This window comes from Callorhinchus milii, unplaced genomic scaffold (assembly GCF_018977255.1).
Source record: "Callorhinchus milii isolate IMCB2004 unplaced genomic scaffold, IMCB_Cmil_1.0 Scaffold3, whole genome shotgun sequence".
In the NCBI taxonomy this organism is placed as follows: domain Eukaryota; kingdom Metazoa; phylum Chordata; class Chondrichthyes; order Chimaeriformes; family Callorhinchidae; genus Callorhinchus; species Callorhinchus milii.
The window spans coordinates 28,555,709-28,574,813 of NW_024704744.1; the positions used below are offsets into that span (position 1 = coordinate 28,555,709).

Below are 19,105 nucleotides of genomic sequence, written 5' to 3' on the forward strand. Positions count from 1 at the left end.
ATTCCGTTTCTTCTAGAGTGCCGGTCAACCTTAGCTTTACAGATCCTGGCCAAACGGTGCCACGGCAAGAGAACCTGCAGTGTCTACGCCAGTTCCTATGAGTTTGGTGACCCCTGTTATCCAGGTGTTCGCAAATTCCTCAATGTCATCTACACTTGCGGTAAGACGGCAGTAATGATCATAATCTCGGCACAGTTCAGGTTCAAAACTTGTGTAACTTGTACAAGCCTGGTTTAAGATGACGGCTCTCAATGTAAGGCTGGGTGGAATAGGAAAATGCTGTCCTGTTTCAACTGAATCCAGCCCAGACCTATGGATTGAACTGCAAGGGTCCTATATGAATTATGTTTGAGTCAAGTTCATCCTATTTTCTTCTGTTGCTGGTATGCAGCACATAAACTGCCTATAATTCAGAAAACGCTCCGAGATGCTGCCCGGTGTGAAGATACTATATAAGTGCAAGTTGTTGTTGTTGAATATCACTAAACCGGCAATCTTACAGAGTTGAGTGAAAAACAGATGTTCAATGGTGCAATAATGATGGTGGTCATAAGACACTATTTGATGTGTGTTTAAGTATATTTTAAGGATACATCAAATAATCAACTACGATCAGGTTATGTTGAGTTTTAATTTAAAACTGGCATAGTTTGACATTGAGAAAGGAGAGATTGCTGTAAGAGCAGTCAAAGAGAAAAATCTTCAGGTATGAACTGAAAATTGGCGAAGAGGTGGCAAGGCAGAGTTGAGTTGAAATTGATCATTCTGAAGAATCAGTGGAACCTGCCAAAGAGTGTGGGGGCATGGATTCTAGTATGGGTGAGGCTATAGGCGGTGAACTTTTGAATTTGTTGGACTTTGTGAATGGTGGAGATGGGGAGACCAGTGAGAAATTGAGGCAGTAGGTGATGAAAGCGCAGATGAGTGTTTCAGCAGCATGGAATGTGAGGTATGATTGGAGGCAGGCAATGTGGTGGAGTTGGAGGAAATCAATTCTGGTCAGAGTTTGGATGTTGGGTAGGAAGGACTGCTGATCGATTTTGGCACCTCGCGACACTGAGGGAATCATTTTCTGCTTATCAACTTTGTGCACTTTTCATTAATAATGCACATCGCCAAGGCTGGTAAATTTATTACACAACAAGCAGGAATTCGACCAATTCCTGCCCCTAATCGCTATGCACTGACCCCTTGTAGGAAGTGCACTTATGTGAATACTATTAACTTTTACTGCCCTCAGCAAATCAAACTATTTCCAGATAACTAATAACAATTCATGGCTGTCTGTGGGACATTGTTGTGCAACAGTTGGTTGCCACACAGTCACTGCACTTTACAATGCATTCTTGAAGCACTTTGAGATGTCCTCCCAAAGTGAAAGTAATCTCAAATGGAAGGTTTATTATTTCTATCATTACCAGTGGTAAAACCCAGCCATATGATTTATGATTGCATTATGCAAAGACAGGATTTAATTTCAAGTCAAAACAGAAAATGGTACGTGTCAAAGAGAACACGTTAAACAATGTGAAATAATAATAATAATAATCCTTGCATTTGATATAGCGCTTTTCACGTCGGGAGGACGTCCCAAAGCGCTCCACAGAACACCCTGTAAAGTGAATTGACTGTATATTTGTGGGCGAACGCGGCAGCCAATTGCGCACAGCAATGTCCCACAAACAGTCGTAGATTGAAAATGACCAATTTATTATTGTTTTCGGTTTTGGAGGGATTATTATGAAAGCCATCAACAGACAAAGTATCAGAACATAAACTTCACTTTTAAATTAATCTGACCAGGACACCAGTGGAGATTACATTTGATTCCAGTTCTTCCCCTTCTTTGATCAGTAATACATCTTTACATTTCCGAAGATGCAGTTCACATGGAGCTACGCTAACAGCAACAATAGTGAGCACTGGGCATGAGCAGAAACAATAAATTACTGAATAGAATTAGTGACACAAGTCTGGAAGCAGCTGAATGAAAGGAAAGAGATAATGATGCTACTGATTTACATGTTCATGACTCAATGAATATTTTATTGAGTGCAATAATATTTTGAGATATGATACTTGGGGTCATAGACAAAGGTTCACAAAGATATAGTAGCTGATTAGTTGTGGGCTGCAAACCTGGACCAATATAACTATCCCTGCTTTCCTGGTTTTCTGTGCTCCCCCTTGGAATTGCAGGTTTCCAGATATGGAAACTTCCTCTCTTAAGAGGTTCGCTGCCTGTTTATCTTTGTGGTACAATTTAACAAAATGTGTGTGGTAAGCATGCCAGGACTCGTTTGTATGTGATGAGGCTTATGAAAAATAATTTTCGGTTAATTTGGTTTCTGGAACGTGTTGCCTTTCTTGACAAGGAGCATTGGAATGAGAACATTGTGCCCAAGTTCTCTTGTTGTTTTAAACTGTTTACTGTAACTATGCTACAGGATATGGGATGAATATTAATGTGAATTCATCTTGGTTATTGTTCAGTTGTTAGTCCTTTGTTCCTTCACCCCCTTTAAGATTGTACCATCAGCTTATATTGCATCTCCTCGTTCTTCCTCCCAAAATGCATCACTCCATTTTCTCCACATTAAACTTCATCTGCCAAGTCTCTGCCCATTTTACCAGTCTGTCTATGTCCATTTGCAGTCTACTGCTATCCTCCTCATTGTTTACTACTTTTCCTAGCTTAGCATCATCTGCAAACTTGGAAATTGTACTCCCCATACCCAAGTCCAGGTCATTTATATAGATCAAAAACATCAATCGTCCCAATACTAATCCTTGGCGGACACGACTGCACACTTCCCTCCAGTCAGAAAAACAACCGCTCAGCACTATTCTTTGCTTTCTGTCTCCCAACCAGTTCTGTATCCATGCTGCCACTGTCCCTTTAATACTGCGGGTTTCTATTTTGCTTACAAGTCTCTTATGTGGCACTTTATCAAACACCTTTTGAAAATCCAAATAAACTACATCAACTGCACTACCTTCATCCACCCTCTCCGTTACTTCATCAAAAAACTCTAGCAGGTTTGTTAGACATGATTTGCCTTTAACAAATCCATGTGGCTGTCCTTTATTAACCCATATTTTTCGATTTGAAAATGTATTTTGTCCTGGATTATAGTCTTTAGAAGTTTCCCCACTACTGATGTTAGGCTCACTTGCCTGTAGTTCCTGGGTTTATCCTTCTGCCTCTTTTTGTACAGGGGAGTAACATTTGCAACCCTCCAGTCCTATGGCTTTACCCTGGTGTCCAAGGAGGATTGAAAGATTGGGCCAGAGCCTGCTTTGTTTCCACCCTTACTTCCCTCAGTAACGTAGGGTGCATCCCATCCAGACTGGGTGACTTATCTACCTTGAGCACTGACAACCTTTTCAGCACCTCCTCTCGGTTTATTCTTATCTTATCCAATTTTTCATTTGTAAAACTTGCCCACTTGCTTAACCCTGAGCATAGGGGGCATGACTTGTCAGATTTGTTGGGAGTGGAGAGACTTGTGATGATTGATTGAGTGAAAATGAATTCAGCACAGGTTGCCTTACTTTGATAAGGATCTAAGATAAACAGTTTAGAAGGAAAACTGCTTAACACGATATTATTTTTAAAAAAACTTCATATTTGATTGATTTACCAATGATATTTTATGTCTCTGTTCAGATCAGGAATGCGTGAATGATTTATTTTGTGAGCCTCCTGTAATGAAAGCTCACTAATAATATGTGCGAGTCTGTAACTGTAATTCCACATCATCATATTAACAATTCAGCGAATGGACAGAATTGGTTCAGATTCGGTATGAAATGGGAATGGGGGAGGTGGGCAGAGAGAATTTGATTAGATTTGTGGTAGTTTTGTATCTGATTTTTTTTGTCATTTTGAAATGCAGCTGCATTTCTGCATCATAGCACAGATGGAGGCTAATTACAACAACAACAACAACAAGATTTCATTTATAGAGCGCCTTTCACGTCGGGAGGATGTCCCAAGGCGCTGGACAGTTGGGTCAGGTCCTGAGCAGGGGAGAAATGGTCAGGGTGAGGGGAGAGAAGGGAGGGAGCGAGGAGGGGATAGAGAGTCGAGAGGGGAGATGAAGGCACAGTCAAAGAGAAAGGTCTTGAGACCGGCCTTGAAGGAGGAAACGGAGGAAGCAAACCGAAGGCACTGGGGGATAGAGTTCCAGAGCCTAGGGGCTGAGAGGCTGAAGGCCCAGCCACCGATGGTAGGGCGGTTGGGGCGGGGGATGTGGAACAGACTGGAGCCAGAGGAATGGAGGGTACGGGCAGGTAAATAGGGGGATAGTAGTTCGGAGAGGTAGGAGGGAGCAAGGCCGTGAATGGCCTTGTAGGTGAGGATGAGGATCTTGAATTCGATCCTCTGGGGGATGGGGAGCCAGTGGAGGCGAGCGAGGGTGGGAGTGATGTGGTCCGAAGCCTGGTGCGGGACAGTACACGAGCTGCAGAGTTCTGAATGACCTGCAGCTTGTGGAGGGAGGTGCCGGGAAGGCCGGCGAGGAGAGAGTTCCCATAGTCCAGCCTTGAGGTGATAAAGGCGTGGACCAGTTTCAGCAGCGTGAGGGGTGAGGTAGTGCCGTAGTCTGGCGATGTTTCGGAGGTGATGGAAGGCGGTGCCAGTTGTTGCGCGGATATGAGGAAGAAAGGACAGCTCAGGGTCGAACAGAACGCCAAGGTGCCTGATGGCTTTGAGCGGTGGAGAGTGCAGCCTTGGATGCTGATGCTGTCAGCGCCTGAGGTGCGGAGACGCTGACGCGAGCCAATCAGGAGGGCCTCAGTTTTGCGCACGTTGAGCTGAAGAAAGTTGTCTCTCGTCCAGGACTCGATGTCGGACAGGCAGGCTGTCAGGACATCGGTGGTCGTGGAGTTGAGGGTAGAGGAGGAAAGGTAGAGTTGGGTGTCATCCGCATACATGTGAAAGTTAACCCCATGTCTGCAGATGATGTCACCAAGGGGGAGCATATAGAGAGTGAAGAGGAGGGGACCAAGGACAGAGCCCTGAGGGACACCACACGAGACAGTGCGGGGGCTGAAGGAAAAGCCATTAGTGGAAACAAAATGAAGATGGTGGGAGAGGTACGACCTAAACCACTCAAGGACATGGCCTTGAAGGTTGAGGTGGGAGGACAAGCGGTGGAGGAGGATAGCGTGGTCGACCGTATCAAATGCTGCCGATAGGTCGAGGAGGACGAGGAGGCAGATGGAGCCCTGGTCGCAGATGGTCAAGATGTCATTGGTGACCTTGACCAGGGCGGTTTCTGTGCTATGGGCAGCAGGGAAACCCGATTGAAGGGGTTCGAATAATGAATGGGTGGAGAGGAAAGAGCGTAGCTGGGAGGCGACAACTCTTTCAAGGACCTTGGACAGGAAGGGGAGGTTGGAGATGGGCCGGTAGCATGATAGCTGCAACGCATCAAGGGAGGGTTTTTTCAAAGTGGGAGTGATGGTGGCAGTTTTTAGGGGAATGGGAACAGAGCCAGAGGAGAGGGACAGGTTGATGATGTCTATGATAAGTGGGGCAAGGAGGTGGAGCTGAGAGATAAGGAGTGGAGATGGGCTCAAGGGAGCAGGTGGTGGGTTTCAGGGACAGGATGAGTTTGGTGACAGAAGGGGGGAAACGGGTTCGAAGGTGTGTAGGGGAGGATGGGTAATAATAATAATAATAATCCTTGCATTTGATATAGCGCTTTTCACGTCTTCTAGAGGTTCCAAAGCGCTTCACAGAATATACTGTAAAGTGAATTGACTGTATATTTGTGGGCGAACGCAGCAGCCAATTGCGCACAGCGATGTCCCACAAACAGTTGTGGATTGAAAATGACCAATTTATTATTGTTTCGTGTTTTTTGGAGGGATTATTATTAGGCATGTGGAGTTAGGAAACTTGCCCAAGGTTTCGCCCTGCCTGGAATTGAACTCAGGTCTCTCACTTACAAAGCGAGTGCTCTAACCACTGAGCTACAGGACTCCATGAGTAGGAGTCGGAGTGTGGGAGGTAAGGGGTGGGGGGTGGGTGGAAGTTGGAGGGGCAGTGACCGCGGAGCGGATTCCCTTAATTTTGGATTCAAGGAAATCCAGCATCTCCTCGCAGTGAAGGTTGGAGGAGATGATGGTCCACTAGTAAGGTAAGAGCACTGGTGAAAGTAGGAGAATCAATGTCAGGGCGAAAAGAGAGGCATGGTTTCATCTGAGAGTCAAAGGAACAAAGGAATACAGGGACAGGAGGAGACTATTCACCTCATCAAGCCTGATCCACACCTTATTAGATCTTGGCAGTTCTCTTAATCCCAGTGATCTGTCCTCTCACCACAAAGCAAAGCCCAAAATGATCTAGATATTCTTTATCATATTCTTGAACTGAACGTCATCAATCATATTCCTCAGTCCTTCAATAACACTTGTTGTTATTTTTTTGAAAGAATCTTGAGCTGTCAACTGGATGAAATGTTGATTGGCAACAATTTGCCAAATGGTATCATTTACAACAACAACTTGTTGTAAGTGCCCTTCACATGGGTGATAAGATACTGATGGGAGCGAAGGAGAATGGGTTCCGTCTTGTCCATGCTCAGGTGCAGAAAGATGGTGCTCATCCAGGCCTTCATGTCAGACAAGCAGGTAGGCAGAATATTGGTAGGACTGGGGTCCCAATTAGAGGAGGAAAAGGAGAGATTTACAATTGTGATTGAAACAATTAATGGCTTTGAAATGGATATTACTGTATCCAGAAGGAAGTGATGCATGTTTTCCTTGTCATATTAGATTTACGAAAGCTATTAAATGGAAAATTGAGATATGCAGATAGGAAAAGTTTGTCAAAGCATCTTAATCTTTTTTCTCTTTGTTTTGCAATGAATTTTCAGGGCAATTAGAAGTGATAATTGTGTAACTAATCTCATTGCTTGGCTACTGAGACTGCCACAGAGGGTTGGCTCAATTCCGACATTCCGTTGCCAAGCATGTCACCTGGGAGCCAGTTCAGCTCCAAGGAGATGCCGCTTACCTAAACCCCCCCACCCCCTACTCCAGGACAAAAGCTGTCGTTGACAGTTTCGGGAGTGAGATAAAACAAGTGATGCCCCCTGACGAAATGTATACCAGAAGCAATCTGGCCTCTAAGTACAATTGACTATTTTCAAAGGCCTTTTGGAAGTCTACCCGCAATGTGCCATCTGACTGGGCTGTCCTATTCTCAAAAAAAATTCTCATGTTCTTGTTATCAAAACTACCACTTCTGAAGCTTTGTCTATCATTTACTAGGTTATTTTCCAATCATTTTACTTCTAAAAAAAATTCCATTAGTTCTCAGAAGATGTAGATCTGGTTGGAATATACTAACATTTTTGACGTCAAGTCTGTAGTTGCCTTGTATAGTTTTTGAATATGTAAGTCACATTTGCTTGCTTCCAAACTGTTGGAACCTGACCAACAGCAATTGACTCATTCTTAATATCTGCCAGTGCCACACAAATAGGTTTCTGTGCTACAGTATTGATTCTATGACATGCATTGTTTATGTGTTGGTATACAAGGAAATCCTAGATTATTCTATTTCTGATAAAATGTTTTGGGACATGAAAGGTGTTATACAAGGTTAAATTGTACTAAATTAATGTTCTCTTCTGCCTCATAATAAAATACTGGGCTTCCAATCTCCTCAGAGTATCTCACCCTTTAATTGTTATTATGACTCATTCACTGTATGGGAACTGTTGAACAGCAATCCTCACTCCAATAACCGTACTGCAAATTTGTAACTTGCCACCTCACTGCAAATGAAATTCAAATGGAAACTGAGAGACACAGGACATCAGTCTTTGTTTCCTTTGAGCATTCTTTACTAACAATGTGCATTAGACTTGAATGTCTAAATTCCGATCCAAAAAGGATTTATTTAAACGTGGGTGGTCTGTGAATGTGAGCCAAAACTCGCTTTACTCAGGTTCCGATTGAGGCTTTTTTTTATGATGACCAAATGGAAACTTGAAGTTGTGCCTAGTACCACTGTATCCAAAGGGAATAGTCATACAAGCTTGGCTTGCATTTGATGAGAAACTATTTTTTCATTTCTGTAGAGTATTGCTAAAGCTGTTTTAATCTTCTGTATGAGAACAGAAGCTGTAGACATGCTAATAATTGAACACGTGTGCTAATAATTGAATATGTATATATACGATACAAAATTACATTTGTATAGCTCCTTTCACATCGGGAGGACGTCCCAACTATATGGATATATATATAATGGGGTTCTGATACCCCATTACAGAAACGACTTGAGAGTCATGGAATGAGTGCAATGTAGATTCAATCAGACGATACTGGGGTTGAGGGATTACAGTTATTAGAAAAGGCTTGATGAACTGGATTTGTTTTGAAGGTACAATGAAGATTAAAAGGGAATCAGTGGAAGTCTTCGATGACTAAGAGGTGAAATATTGCGTTTATCAGAACATGGAATGCTCTACTGCAAGTAGCTATTGTGTACATACAACATTTATAAGGGAACTAGATGATAATAATAATAATACCAATAATAATCATCATCACCATTGCGTTTGATATCGAGTATTATTACATTGTTGAAATTTCTCAAACCGCTTCAGAGGATATACCTTAACATGGGGTGACAGCGTATTTAATAGGTAAAAGTGGCAGCCAATGTGAGCACAGTACCATCCCATACACAGTGATGGCGTGAGTGACCAATTTTATCTGGGGGATTGTTGACCAGGAAAACATTTGAAGAGGGACAATATGGGAAAAGAGTAGAAAATTGGTTTTGGAGTAGTTAGCTCCAGTTGAGTTGCTTACACCAGGTGTAGATTTGATGGGCTGAATGACCTCCTCATCTGTAATTTCTATAATTTGGGCTAAATTGTTGACAATATTCTTTAATGAGAGTGAAACTATGATGTTAATGCAACAAATACTAAGATTGGGAACTGCTCTTCACAGTGATGGACAATGCATTAATGTGATATTCAGACTAATACAATACAAAATCACATTTGTACAGCGCCTTTCATGTCAGGAGGATGTTGCAAATTAGGGATTGGACCCTGATGCCCAGTAATTCATCTTGATGTACCCCTCCTCCGCCTTATTTTGAGCTTAAATTAGTGTAGGTTCCTGGAAGGCAGGGAGGGTAGGAGGGTGGCCGAAGACTCGGTCGAAGAGGAGGGTTTCAAGATGCGCCTTGAAGGAGGCAAGGGAGGGAACAAGGCAAAGGGAATGTGGGATGGAGTTCCATAGGGTGGAGGCAAAAAGGCAGAAAGCCTGAAGGTCCAAATGCCGATGGTAGGGCGGGCCAGACGGGGGACATGGAGCAGGCCACAGACTGCTGAGCAGAGGGAGTGGACAGAATACAGAAGCATAGTCTGGAGGTATTTTCTTATTATAATATGGGTTTATGAACTCAAGCCACCAAGTTATAATGGAGTCAGCCTGGATTGCCTCTCCTGTATTTCTGGAGTCACAGTCAATTGATTATGTCAAGGGCAGTTGTAATTAGTGGCAATGAATTCCCAAGGAACCTGCACTAATTTAAGCTCAAAATAAAGCGGGGAGGGGTACATCGAGATGAATTACTAGGCAAATAAAGGATTTGGGTTAAACTTTAACATCTGTTTGAAGATTCACATCATTTTATGTTTTTAAATCTGAATTAGATCTCTGTATTTTATGCTGTGTGAAAATTCTTCCTAGATGTTTTGACTCACTGCCTCCAGTGGATTTCTAAAAGTAACCAGCACAGAGGTACAAGCTTATTAAAATATTTGTGAAGAAGTTTTGTTCACAGAATATACTATAAAGTGAATTGACTGTATGTTTGAGATGTCTGAATTATGTGAAAAGGCAAAAACAGCAATAACAACAAGATTATATTTGTATAGCGCCTTTCACGTTGGGGGGACATCCCAAGGCGCTGGACAGTGTACAGCATTTCAGACCTGAGCTGGGGTCAGGGAGAGAGAAGGGAGGGGAGGGGGGGTGGCCGATGGCATGGTCGAAGAGGAGGATTTTGAGGCGGCACTTAAAGGAGTCCGAAGTATAAAGAGTACAAAGGCACTGTATCAAATTATTATTGTGATTATTACTATTATCCTATTAGAAAAGTGGCTGGACAACAAGTGCACTAAACACAAAGGAACGCTGAAGTGGACATAAAGCAGTGAGTCTTAATGGGTTGAAAGTATTTTCCTAGAGCATCAAAAGATGTGTAAAAAGTGAAAATCCAGGTATGACGAGGTCAATCCAGGCATAGTTTTACATGGCAAAACAGACAGACAATGTGATTGATGACAATACTTGTCAGCAGCCCACAGGAGAACAGAGCTCCGAGACAACAAAAATTATTTGAGATGAAAAGGGAAACGGCAGATGCTGTAAATCAGAAATAAAAACAGAAAATTCTGGAACTGCACAACAGGCTAATCGATATTGAAAGAGAATAACAAAGATTGGTTCATATTTTGACTATGACTTATCATCAGGACTAAAACTGTGAACTTGGAGAAACCCCTTTATACAACAACAAAATTTCACTTGTATAGCACCTCTCACGTCAGGAGGATGTCCCAAGGCGCTGGACAATCAATATTTCGGTCCCAAGCTGGGGGTCGGAATTGGGGAGGGTGGAGGGCAGAGTGGGAAGGAGGGTGATCGAAGGTACGGTCAAAGAGGAGGGTCTTGAGACGGGTCTTGAAGGAGGCAAGGGATGGGACGAGGTGGAGGGAATGCAGGATAGAGTTCTAAAGGGTGGGGGCAGAATGGTTGAAGGCCCCCCGCCAATGGTGGGGCGAGGGAGCCGTGGGACGTGAAGCAGGCCAAAGGACAAAGAAAGCAAAAAGGTTAAGTAGAATTCAACAAAAAATCCCAAAATATCCTGTCTAATGTCCCAACCCTTTTTTGAGGTTAACCTCTGCTGCTTTCTTTCTCTGTCTTTGCCTCTTTCTGATATTCTTTCTCTTTCTGTCTGTCTCAGTCTCTCTTTTCTGTCTCTTTCTCTGACCAACATTACACTGGTACAAATATCGTAGCGCTTATCTTCATGCTACCTGGCTAAAAGGATGTTCAGTTGTATGAAGTGCGTGCTGGGTTATGAGATCACAATTTACTCACAATTATGTAATGTGGGAAGTTATGAGGGAAATTGCATCCAAATTAACCTACAAACTTTGCGCACCTGTATAACTGAAATTCTAGTTCTATTTGGAGAATATCGGAAGAATATTTGAAGAATATTCTTGATTTGGAGAAAAGTAATACTGCTTTTTTAAGCTTTAAAACTACTATGCCTAGTTATGAAACATCGCATTTTTCACCTCACCTCTTCACACAGAAGAGATGGTTGATGGTTAGGGTCACAATCAGTAGTGCAGGAAGAAACTAGGAACAGATATTACGCTTACTTAAGAAAACACATAGATGCTGAGGCCAGATTTAGAAACGCATTTTCTGCTGTTGTTTTCTGAACTCAGCATAGACTGGGGATTGAAGCTGGGACCATTATGAAGTCTATGGCTCAGGGCCAAATGAACTGGGTACATTTACCCACTGAGCCATGATCTAATCTAATTCAAAGGTCACACTAAAGCGTGCAGTTCTTTTTCTGGTTCATTTCGGCTGAGCTGCAGTAATGATTTCAAAGAGGAAAATGAGCCAAGAATGTAGTGACGTCCCATTTCATCCCAGCATTAATTAAAGCAACAGTCGTCACAAGTAATTAAAAGTGATAAAGAAAAACATTGCTCCATTTATCCGCATCTGAGAAAATGAATGGATCATAAATACAGACATCTGGCGAGCTTTTAACAGGGGACTTCAATACTAAAAGCAGGAGATCTTCATCATCCTAATTTCTACAGTATGGACAACTATAATTCACCTTGACTTGTACCTGCACTCAGTTGCACAAATGCATTGGTACAGTTGTTGATTCATTGCTGCACCCGTGGGATTTGTTATCTTTTAAAGTCGGAGCAGATTTGTGAAGAGACACTGAAAATTGTTGCATGATGCTCTGTGCAAGGGTCACAAGTGGTTTGTTTTCTGCAAATCTGTGGGTGATGTTAATGTCCCAAAATCTCCAGCCGCTGAGTAATCAGTCAACCGGCTATGTAGGTGGGGGAATTCTCCAGTTGCCAGTTTCTGGTGAATTCCCTGTTCAAGATGTTAATTGAATTCGCAAGGCTGAGCAAAATGTCTAAGCAACCTTAACTTGCTCAAGAATCATGGATTTCCTACCCTTCACAGATCAAAGAGTTTTAATGTGGTTTATTGACTCACTTAATGCTCTTTTACAATGGACGAGGGAACATTTCTCTCGTGAGTCACTACGGTTTACTGAAACTCGCTCTCCTTCTCATGTATCCAGGAAAGATGGGGGCGTGTGCCCTTTTGATCCACTACTTTATTGAAGTGGGATCAGTTGCATGTAAGTTGTGCTCGAATGTGGAATGCAAGAATTTCTCTTCAGTGCGAAGAATGCAGGATCCGATTACGAAAATGTTTAGAAGGGCTTCAGTTTGACTTTTAGATGTAGCATTCATAAAACCCGTCAAAAATGAAGGTATCATGTTTGAAGTTTCATTTATTTTGCATCTGATTCGGCCCCTCTCTCCCTCATTTTGATACTGGTGGAACTTACTTATTAATAATAGATCATTTGTGAGCAAGTTAAAAGGCAATCCCACAGTTGCAGTTCAGATGACACATCAGCAATGCACGGTGTTATTTGAACCCTGAGATTTATGCAGCTCTCTCTTGAGCTTACTTGTTACCATTTGTTGTTATATGTATTAGATACAATATGCAGCGCTCTAAAATACATGAAACAGTTGGTGTTTTTAGTAACAACAGTGAAAGATCTTGTGATCGACAACTGTGTTTTGAAAGGACTGCTGTCTGCCATTGTCTCACTGGGAAATTTTCTAGGAGGCTCTCTTTCTGGAACAGGCATATATGGTAGTTGTGGCAGCTCTGTGCAGAAAAAGATGGTGTAGATTTTTTCAGTGTTTGTATTTTAAAGTTTATAAAAATAATAATCCTTGTATTTGATATAGCACCTTATCACATCGTCGAGATGTGTCAAAACACTTCACAGTATATACTGTAAAGTGGATTGACTGAATATTTTGTGGGTGAAACGCAGCAGGCATTTTGTAGACAGCAGTGTCCCACAAACAGCCATGGAGGGAGTGGCCAATTTTATTTGGGGTATTTGCTGGCCAGGAAACCAGGAGATAAAAACTCCCTTCTCTTTTCAAATATGCCATGGGATCTTTAATGTCCACCTGAACAGGCAGACGGGACCTCGATTTAACGTCTCATCTGAAGGACGGCACCTCCAACAATATAACATACCCCCAGCACTGCATTGGAATGTCAACTTAGGCTTAGACAATGTGATTCCAGTTTTTGAAAACAAAATCCCTGTTTAGAGCGGTATTTGAGCTTCGTGACACAATAATGATGCTTTCTTATCCTTTTTGAATATGGATTGTTCCAGTGCAGTGTGAAACATTAATACGTGTTATCCTCCCATCTCTGAAGCAGTGCCCCGCAATGTTCCAGTAGTTCTCTTTATTACACCTTTATTAGCACAGCTAGGGCAGAGAAGATCTGATGATGATGAGTCTCCCACTTGGCTGTTATTGCAGGTCTCCTTGCTGAGTGAGTGACATGACCATGATTTTGGAAAAAGTCACTTGCCCTGACCTCACAGATGTGTGGCATCTGGGTTGGAGAAGGGTGAGGTAGAAAATATTTGAAGACAGGGTAACAAAGAGAATACAGGGCAGCTTCGATAGAATATGTTCTAGTTGAGTGTGGGTTTGCTTAGAGTGAGAATCTATAATGTGTGAGACCAGCCTAGCTGGTTTCCTCATTAAAAATGGCCAACATCTGGGTTGTGCTGTGGCTGCTGACATCAATTCCGTGCGCTATTCCTAAGAAATCCTGCGGACATCACTTCTTGCGTGTTGCTAATGGACTCTATTCACAGGAAGCACCGCTGAAAGCTCAAGTGGCTGACTGAGTACTGACTTAACCATTTTATTGAGCTTTACGTACAACATGGCCATTGAGATATTAGACCTAGACAATCACGCTATAATAAGTAGGTTGCCCTTTATTTGAATGTGTCATGTTATGGCTGACGTTTCAAGTAATCCTGTCTTGCATTCAGGAAGTTAGACAGTCATCCAAAGCTAATTTAATTGTGTTAAGGTCAAACCTCAGTGGTCACATGAGTTGTCAGTATGGGAGAGGAAGCATAGAGCCAGGAAATCTTCAGTGTTCACTGGTAAGTATGTGGAGACAGTGTTAGTTTTTATCAGTTTTCTCTGAAAAATATTGGGAAATGTTTTCAATTTTCTCCTGGGGGCACTGATGTTTATAGAGATGTAGTTTACTGTCACTGGATCCAGTATCTCATTCAAGTGGGCATTCTTCATGTGCGATAGGCCTTGACAACAGATGACAGGAGAGTGTTCAATGGGGTGGGGGGAGGGCAGGGGCGGCATGAGGAGAGGAGGAGTGCATCAGAGCCTATCACAAATTCTATTTGATGTCCATATTTGCACTCTCAATCTGGGTCACTGGGTATGGGTGAGGAGGAGGAACCTTCCTCTTATTTTTTCTTAGACTCAAGTTATTTCCAGACAGTAAACCAACCCACCTCTTTTCATTATTTAAACTAATAAAGCAGTGAAAAAATGCATGTGCCAAAATGCATTCTAATATACAGTGCAACTCCCTGCTTTGTAAGCGTGAATTGAAAGTGCAGCTTTTTAAGCTTGAATTTAGTTATAGGATGGTTACAGTACGGACTCCATTCACTGTGCATGCATGTACAGGCTAATTTCCTGTGTGCCAGCCCAAGCGGTAAAATGGGACCACAAAGTTCCGTCTGCCTATTCAGGTGGACTATTCAAAGAAATAAGAGAGTTTCTCCTGGTGTCTTGACCAACAATCTCCCAGATAAAATTGATCACTCACTGCATGGCTGTTTGTGGGAGATTGCTGTGCATATATTGGCGGGCACATCCACCTATAAATACACCTCACGGTAAAGCCCTATGAAGGTGCTTTGAGATGTTTTGATGACGTGATAAGGCGCTGTGTCAAATTCAATGATTATTGTTATTGATACCATCTGGTAAAATGCTCTTAATGATTTCCCCCACCACAGTATTTGTGGTAGTTTCTCTTGGTGACATCATCTGCAGACATGGGGTCAACTTCCACATGTATGCGCATGACACCCAACTCTATCTCTCTGCCTCCACCCTTGATTCCAGGACCACTGCTGTCCTGACAGAAGTCCTGGATAAGAGCTAACTTTCTTCAATTGAACATCAACAAGATCGAGGCCCTCCTGATTGGCTCCTGTCAGTGCCTCCTCACCTCAGGCACTGACAGCATCACCATCCATGATTGTACACTCCACCTTGCAAAGCCAGTCCGGAAACTTGGGGTCTTGTTTGACTCTCAACTATCCTTTCTACCCCACATCTGCATCATGACCAGCTCTGTCTTCCCCCACCTCCGCAACGTCGCTCGGCTCCGCCACTGTCTCACACCGCAGGCCGCTGAGAACCTCATATATGCTTTCATTACATTTAGGCTTGACTATACAAACTCATTGCTTGTCGGCCTCCCCAACTCCTCCCTCCATAGGCTGCAGATATCCAGAACTCTACAACTCACATCCTCTCCCGCACTAGGCTCCGCGACCCTATCACCCCCATCCTCGCCTAACTCCACTGGCTTCCCATCACTCAGAGGATACAATTCAAGACCCTAGTCCTCATCTTCAAAGCCCTCCATGATCTTGCTCCCCACTACTTTTGTAACCTCCTAACCCCCTACCATCCTGCTCGCTCCCTCTGCTAAGCGGACTTTGGCCTGCTTTACGTCCCCCGCCTCGCTCGCCCCACTGTTGGTGTGCAGGCCTTGTGCCACTCTATCCCCGCCCTATGGAACTCTATCCCGCAATCCTGCCACCTCATCCCCCCCCTTGCCACCTTCAAGACCCATCTCAAGATCCTCCTCTTCAACTGTGCTTTCGATCTCCCTGCTTCCCCCACCCCGCCCTTCACCATCCTCGACCCCCAGCTCAGGTCCGAAGCTCTGTCTGACAAAGATCATCAATTTAATATTGTTATTGGAATTAGAGTAAATTGAACTCGTCGAATGAAAAAGTAAACATGGATTTGAATTATTAAAAGTATACAACCTACCAGAATGTTTTGTGTCTGCAGACAACCAGCTGAGCTGCAGTGCCACTATAAATAAATACAGAGGACTAAAGCACCAAGCTGGGATTTCTGGAAAATTACTGTTGAAGTAAAAGCCAAGTGGGAATTTCTGAAGTTTGACTTTCAGATGTCACTGCCAGAAATAATTCATCCCTTTGGGGGGAATGATTCTACGCCAGCTTCTGAGTGTGAGAAGGGGCAGGACTGATGTTTTGGATCCTTGGGCCAGGCACACTGAGGATCTAACTGAGCTGCCAAGTCTGTAAGAGAACAAGAGATATTTTTGGTTTAGGTTAAATGGGAATGAACAGTACCTACATTGCAAACAACAAGAAATTGCATTAATATAGCACCTTTCACATCAAGAGGACATCCCAAGCACTGAACAGTGAAGGTTTTGCACCCGATCAGGTGGATTCAGGACGGGGGTCAAAGGAAGCGGTGGGGGGTTGGGGAAGATGACTAAAGTTGCGGTGAAACGAGGAAGGTCTTGAGACAGATCTTGAAGAAGGTGAGGGTAAAGGTTAAACAAAAGGACTCTGAGGCATTCATGAATGTGCGGGCAGATAGGCTGAAAGCCCGACAGCTGAAGGTGGGGCAGGCAGGGAACTTGAAGCAGGCCAGTGCCTGCCAGGCAGAGGGAGTGGACGGTATGGTAGGGTTTAAGAAGATCGCAAAGGTGAGGCAAAACTGTGGAGGGATATAAAAGGAAGGATTAGGATCTTGAACTTGATTCCTTAGGGAATGGGGAACCATTGGAGCGGGTGAGGATGGGGGTGATAAGCTTGGGGAGTCTAGCGCAGGAGAGGAAACAGAGCAAACAAGCATACATAGGACAAAGTGAGGAAAGTAAAAGGTTATGGGATGACAAAGAGTTCAACATGGAAAGAGGCTCACAGGTAGGCTGCACAGACACAATGGGCCGGATGACCTTGTGTGCCGTAAATTTCTATGGGATGCCAGAGTGGAAGCATAGGATTTTATTGTTGTTGTCATAAGCATGGTCTTGCATGGTGTAAGGTTAGTTTACTTTCCTTTAGGAGTACAACCAGGAAACTCTCCAATCTGTGATGATCGCTGTATGGTTAGGGCAAGTTGGATTCAGGTTTGTGTTGCTGTGCGTAGACCATGACGATATTTCACCTGTGCACCATTTCAGGTGCAAATGCTAAGAAGTGAGTAGAAACTGTATCATGTGAACTAACTTACAAATGGTATTATCAAAACTGCTTAATAAGGAATCAAGAAATTTACCACAACACCATTCAGATCTAGAGAGCCAGCACAAGTTGGAGTCCCATTGTAGACTGTATTTAATGATCCCTTGATGGAGATATTAAAGATGAGCAGTTTTTCGCTGGTAATTGTGGTAACTTTTAAGATGTGCAACTACAATGGAATATTCCCATTATAAGCCACATCATCACAGTTGATACAGAGGCTGCAAAAGGAATTCCCCTAAATATATGAGATACCCATGAATGATTGGAAGTGGGAATAATTTGAAGACCACAGTGACTAATGTTTGTGTATCATTGGAGGACCAGTTCCAGGAAAAAGTTGACTCATGAATAGGCTTACTGTCAAGTGATTCTGGTTGCCAGGTTAGATTGCTACACTAAGCCTTTGACTGCATGTGTCTGTAATCCTCTTCCCTAACCCAGAGTGCTAATGCTAATTTTAGTGGCTCCAGACCTAACCTGCTAAAATCAGCTAACTCACTAGAGACTGGGAATTGAACCTGGGACTTTCCAAATTAGTACACACAGCACAGTTACTGATGAGATAAGCCCTTGGAGGAATGTATTTTATAATTCCAATATATATGGATACAAGTAATGTATATGGCATATCGTTTTCAATATGCAGGCCTTCTGTGTTATAATAAATAATCCTTGCATTTGATATAGCACCTTATCGCATCTGCTAGACATCTCAAAGTGCTTCACAGAATATACTGTAAAGTGAATTGACCATATATTTTGTGGCGAAAATGTTGATTCTTTGATTGCTTAGTTATTGCCAGTCACCTGCTCTATCGTCTCAGAGGCAGTGAAGCTATTTTTCAAAATTATAGAGTTCTCCTGTGGAGTGAACACAATGTTGCACTGGTTACTGCTGTAACCCGCAACTCATTCACAGTACAGACTGGTGGTCTTAAAAATATAATGAAAAATGTGCTACAAATTGTCAAGTGCATCTTGCTACTTCTGAAGACAATATCAACAGGTACTTGAATCAATTGTAATTTAGAGCAAATATGCTGCCTAGCACTTCTTAAGTGACTATGGATTTCAGTCACTGAGCAAGCACTCGGTGTATGTTTTGTAATAGCTTTTTAATTGATTCAAAGCGAAAAGGAGGACAGGTTGGAACGTGACAGATATTGTTTCTTGAAAAAGGGGACAGAAATATTCTTTGATGTGTCAAGATCAGGGACGTCTGAATTCAAGTGTCCCTCTTAGCCGTGCCACTGGCACCTCCTGTTTAATGTGACAGTGTGATGTATGTCTGCGTGACGAAAAGCATTTGCCACTTTTTTTACTCTCTGCAATGCAGGCATTATAAAGTCGATATTTGGTTGATGTATTGTTTCTACAATCTAACGCAGTGATCAACTTTGAAGTTCAAGGAAAGTACAATCGGGCTACAGTTCTGTTTGACATTCTTAAAATCCACCCTCGATCAACTTTCTCATAGCTACAGTAGTTTTCAAATATAGCTTCTCTGCCTCCTCGTCTACCGGCCCCCTGAAACCTCCCCCACCTTCATCTCTGACATTTCTACCCTCCTAACATCTCTCTGCCTCTGCTCTG

At 42.9% G+C, this 19,105-nt stretch overlaps 1 protein-coding gene across 2 annotated transcripts in view; it reads left to right on the plus strand.

The window, feature by feature from the left end:
- LOC103185001 (protein eva-1 homolog A) overlaps positions 1 to 19,105 on the plus strand; it is a 162,178-nt gene that overhangs the window by 108,873 nt on the left and 34,200 nt on the right. For both annotated transcript variants that reach the window (XM_007903307.2, XM_007903308.2), the window contains exon 5: positions 17 to 160. In XM_007903307.2, coding sequence (XP_007901498.1) covers positions 17 to 160 — 144 coding nt within the window. The remainder of the gene's footprint in view (positions 1 to 16; positions 161 to 19,105) is intronic.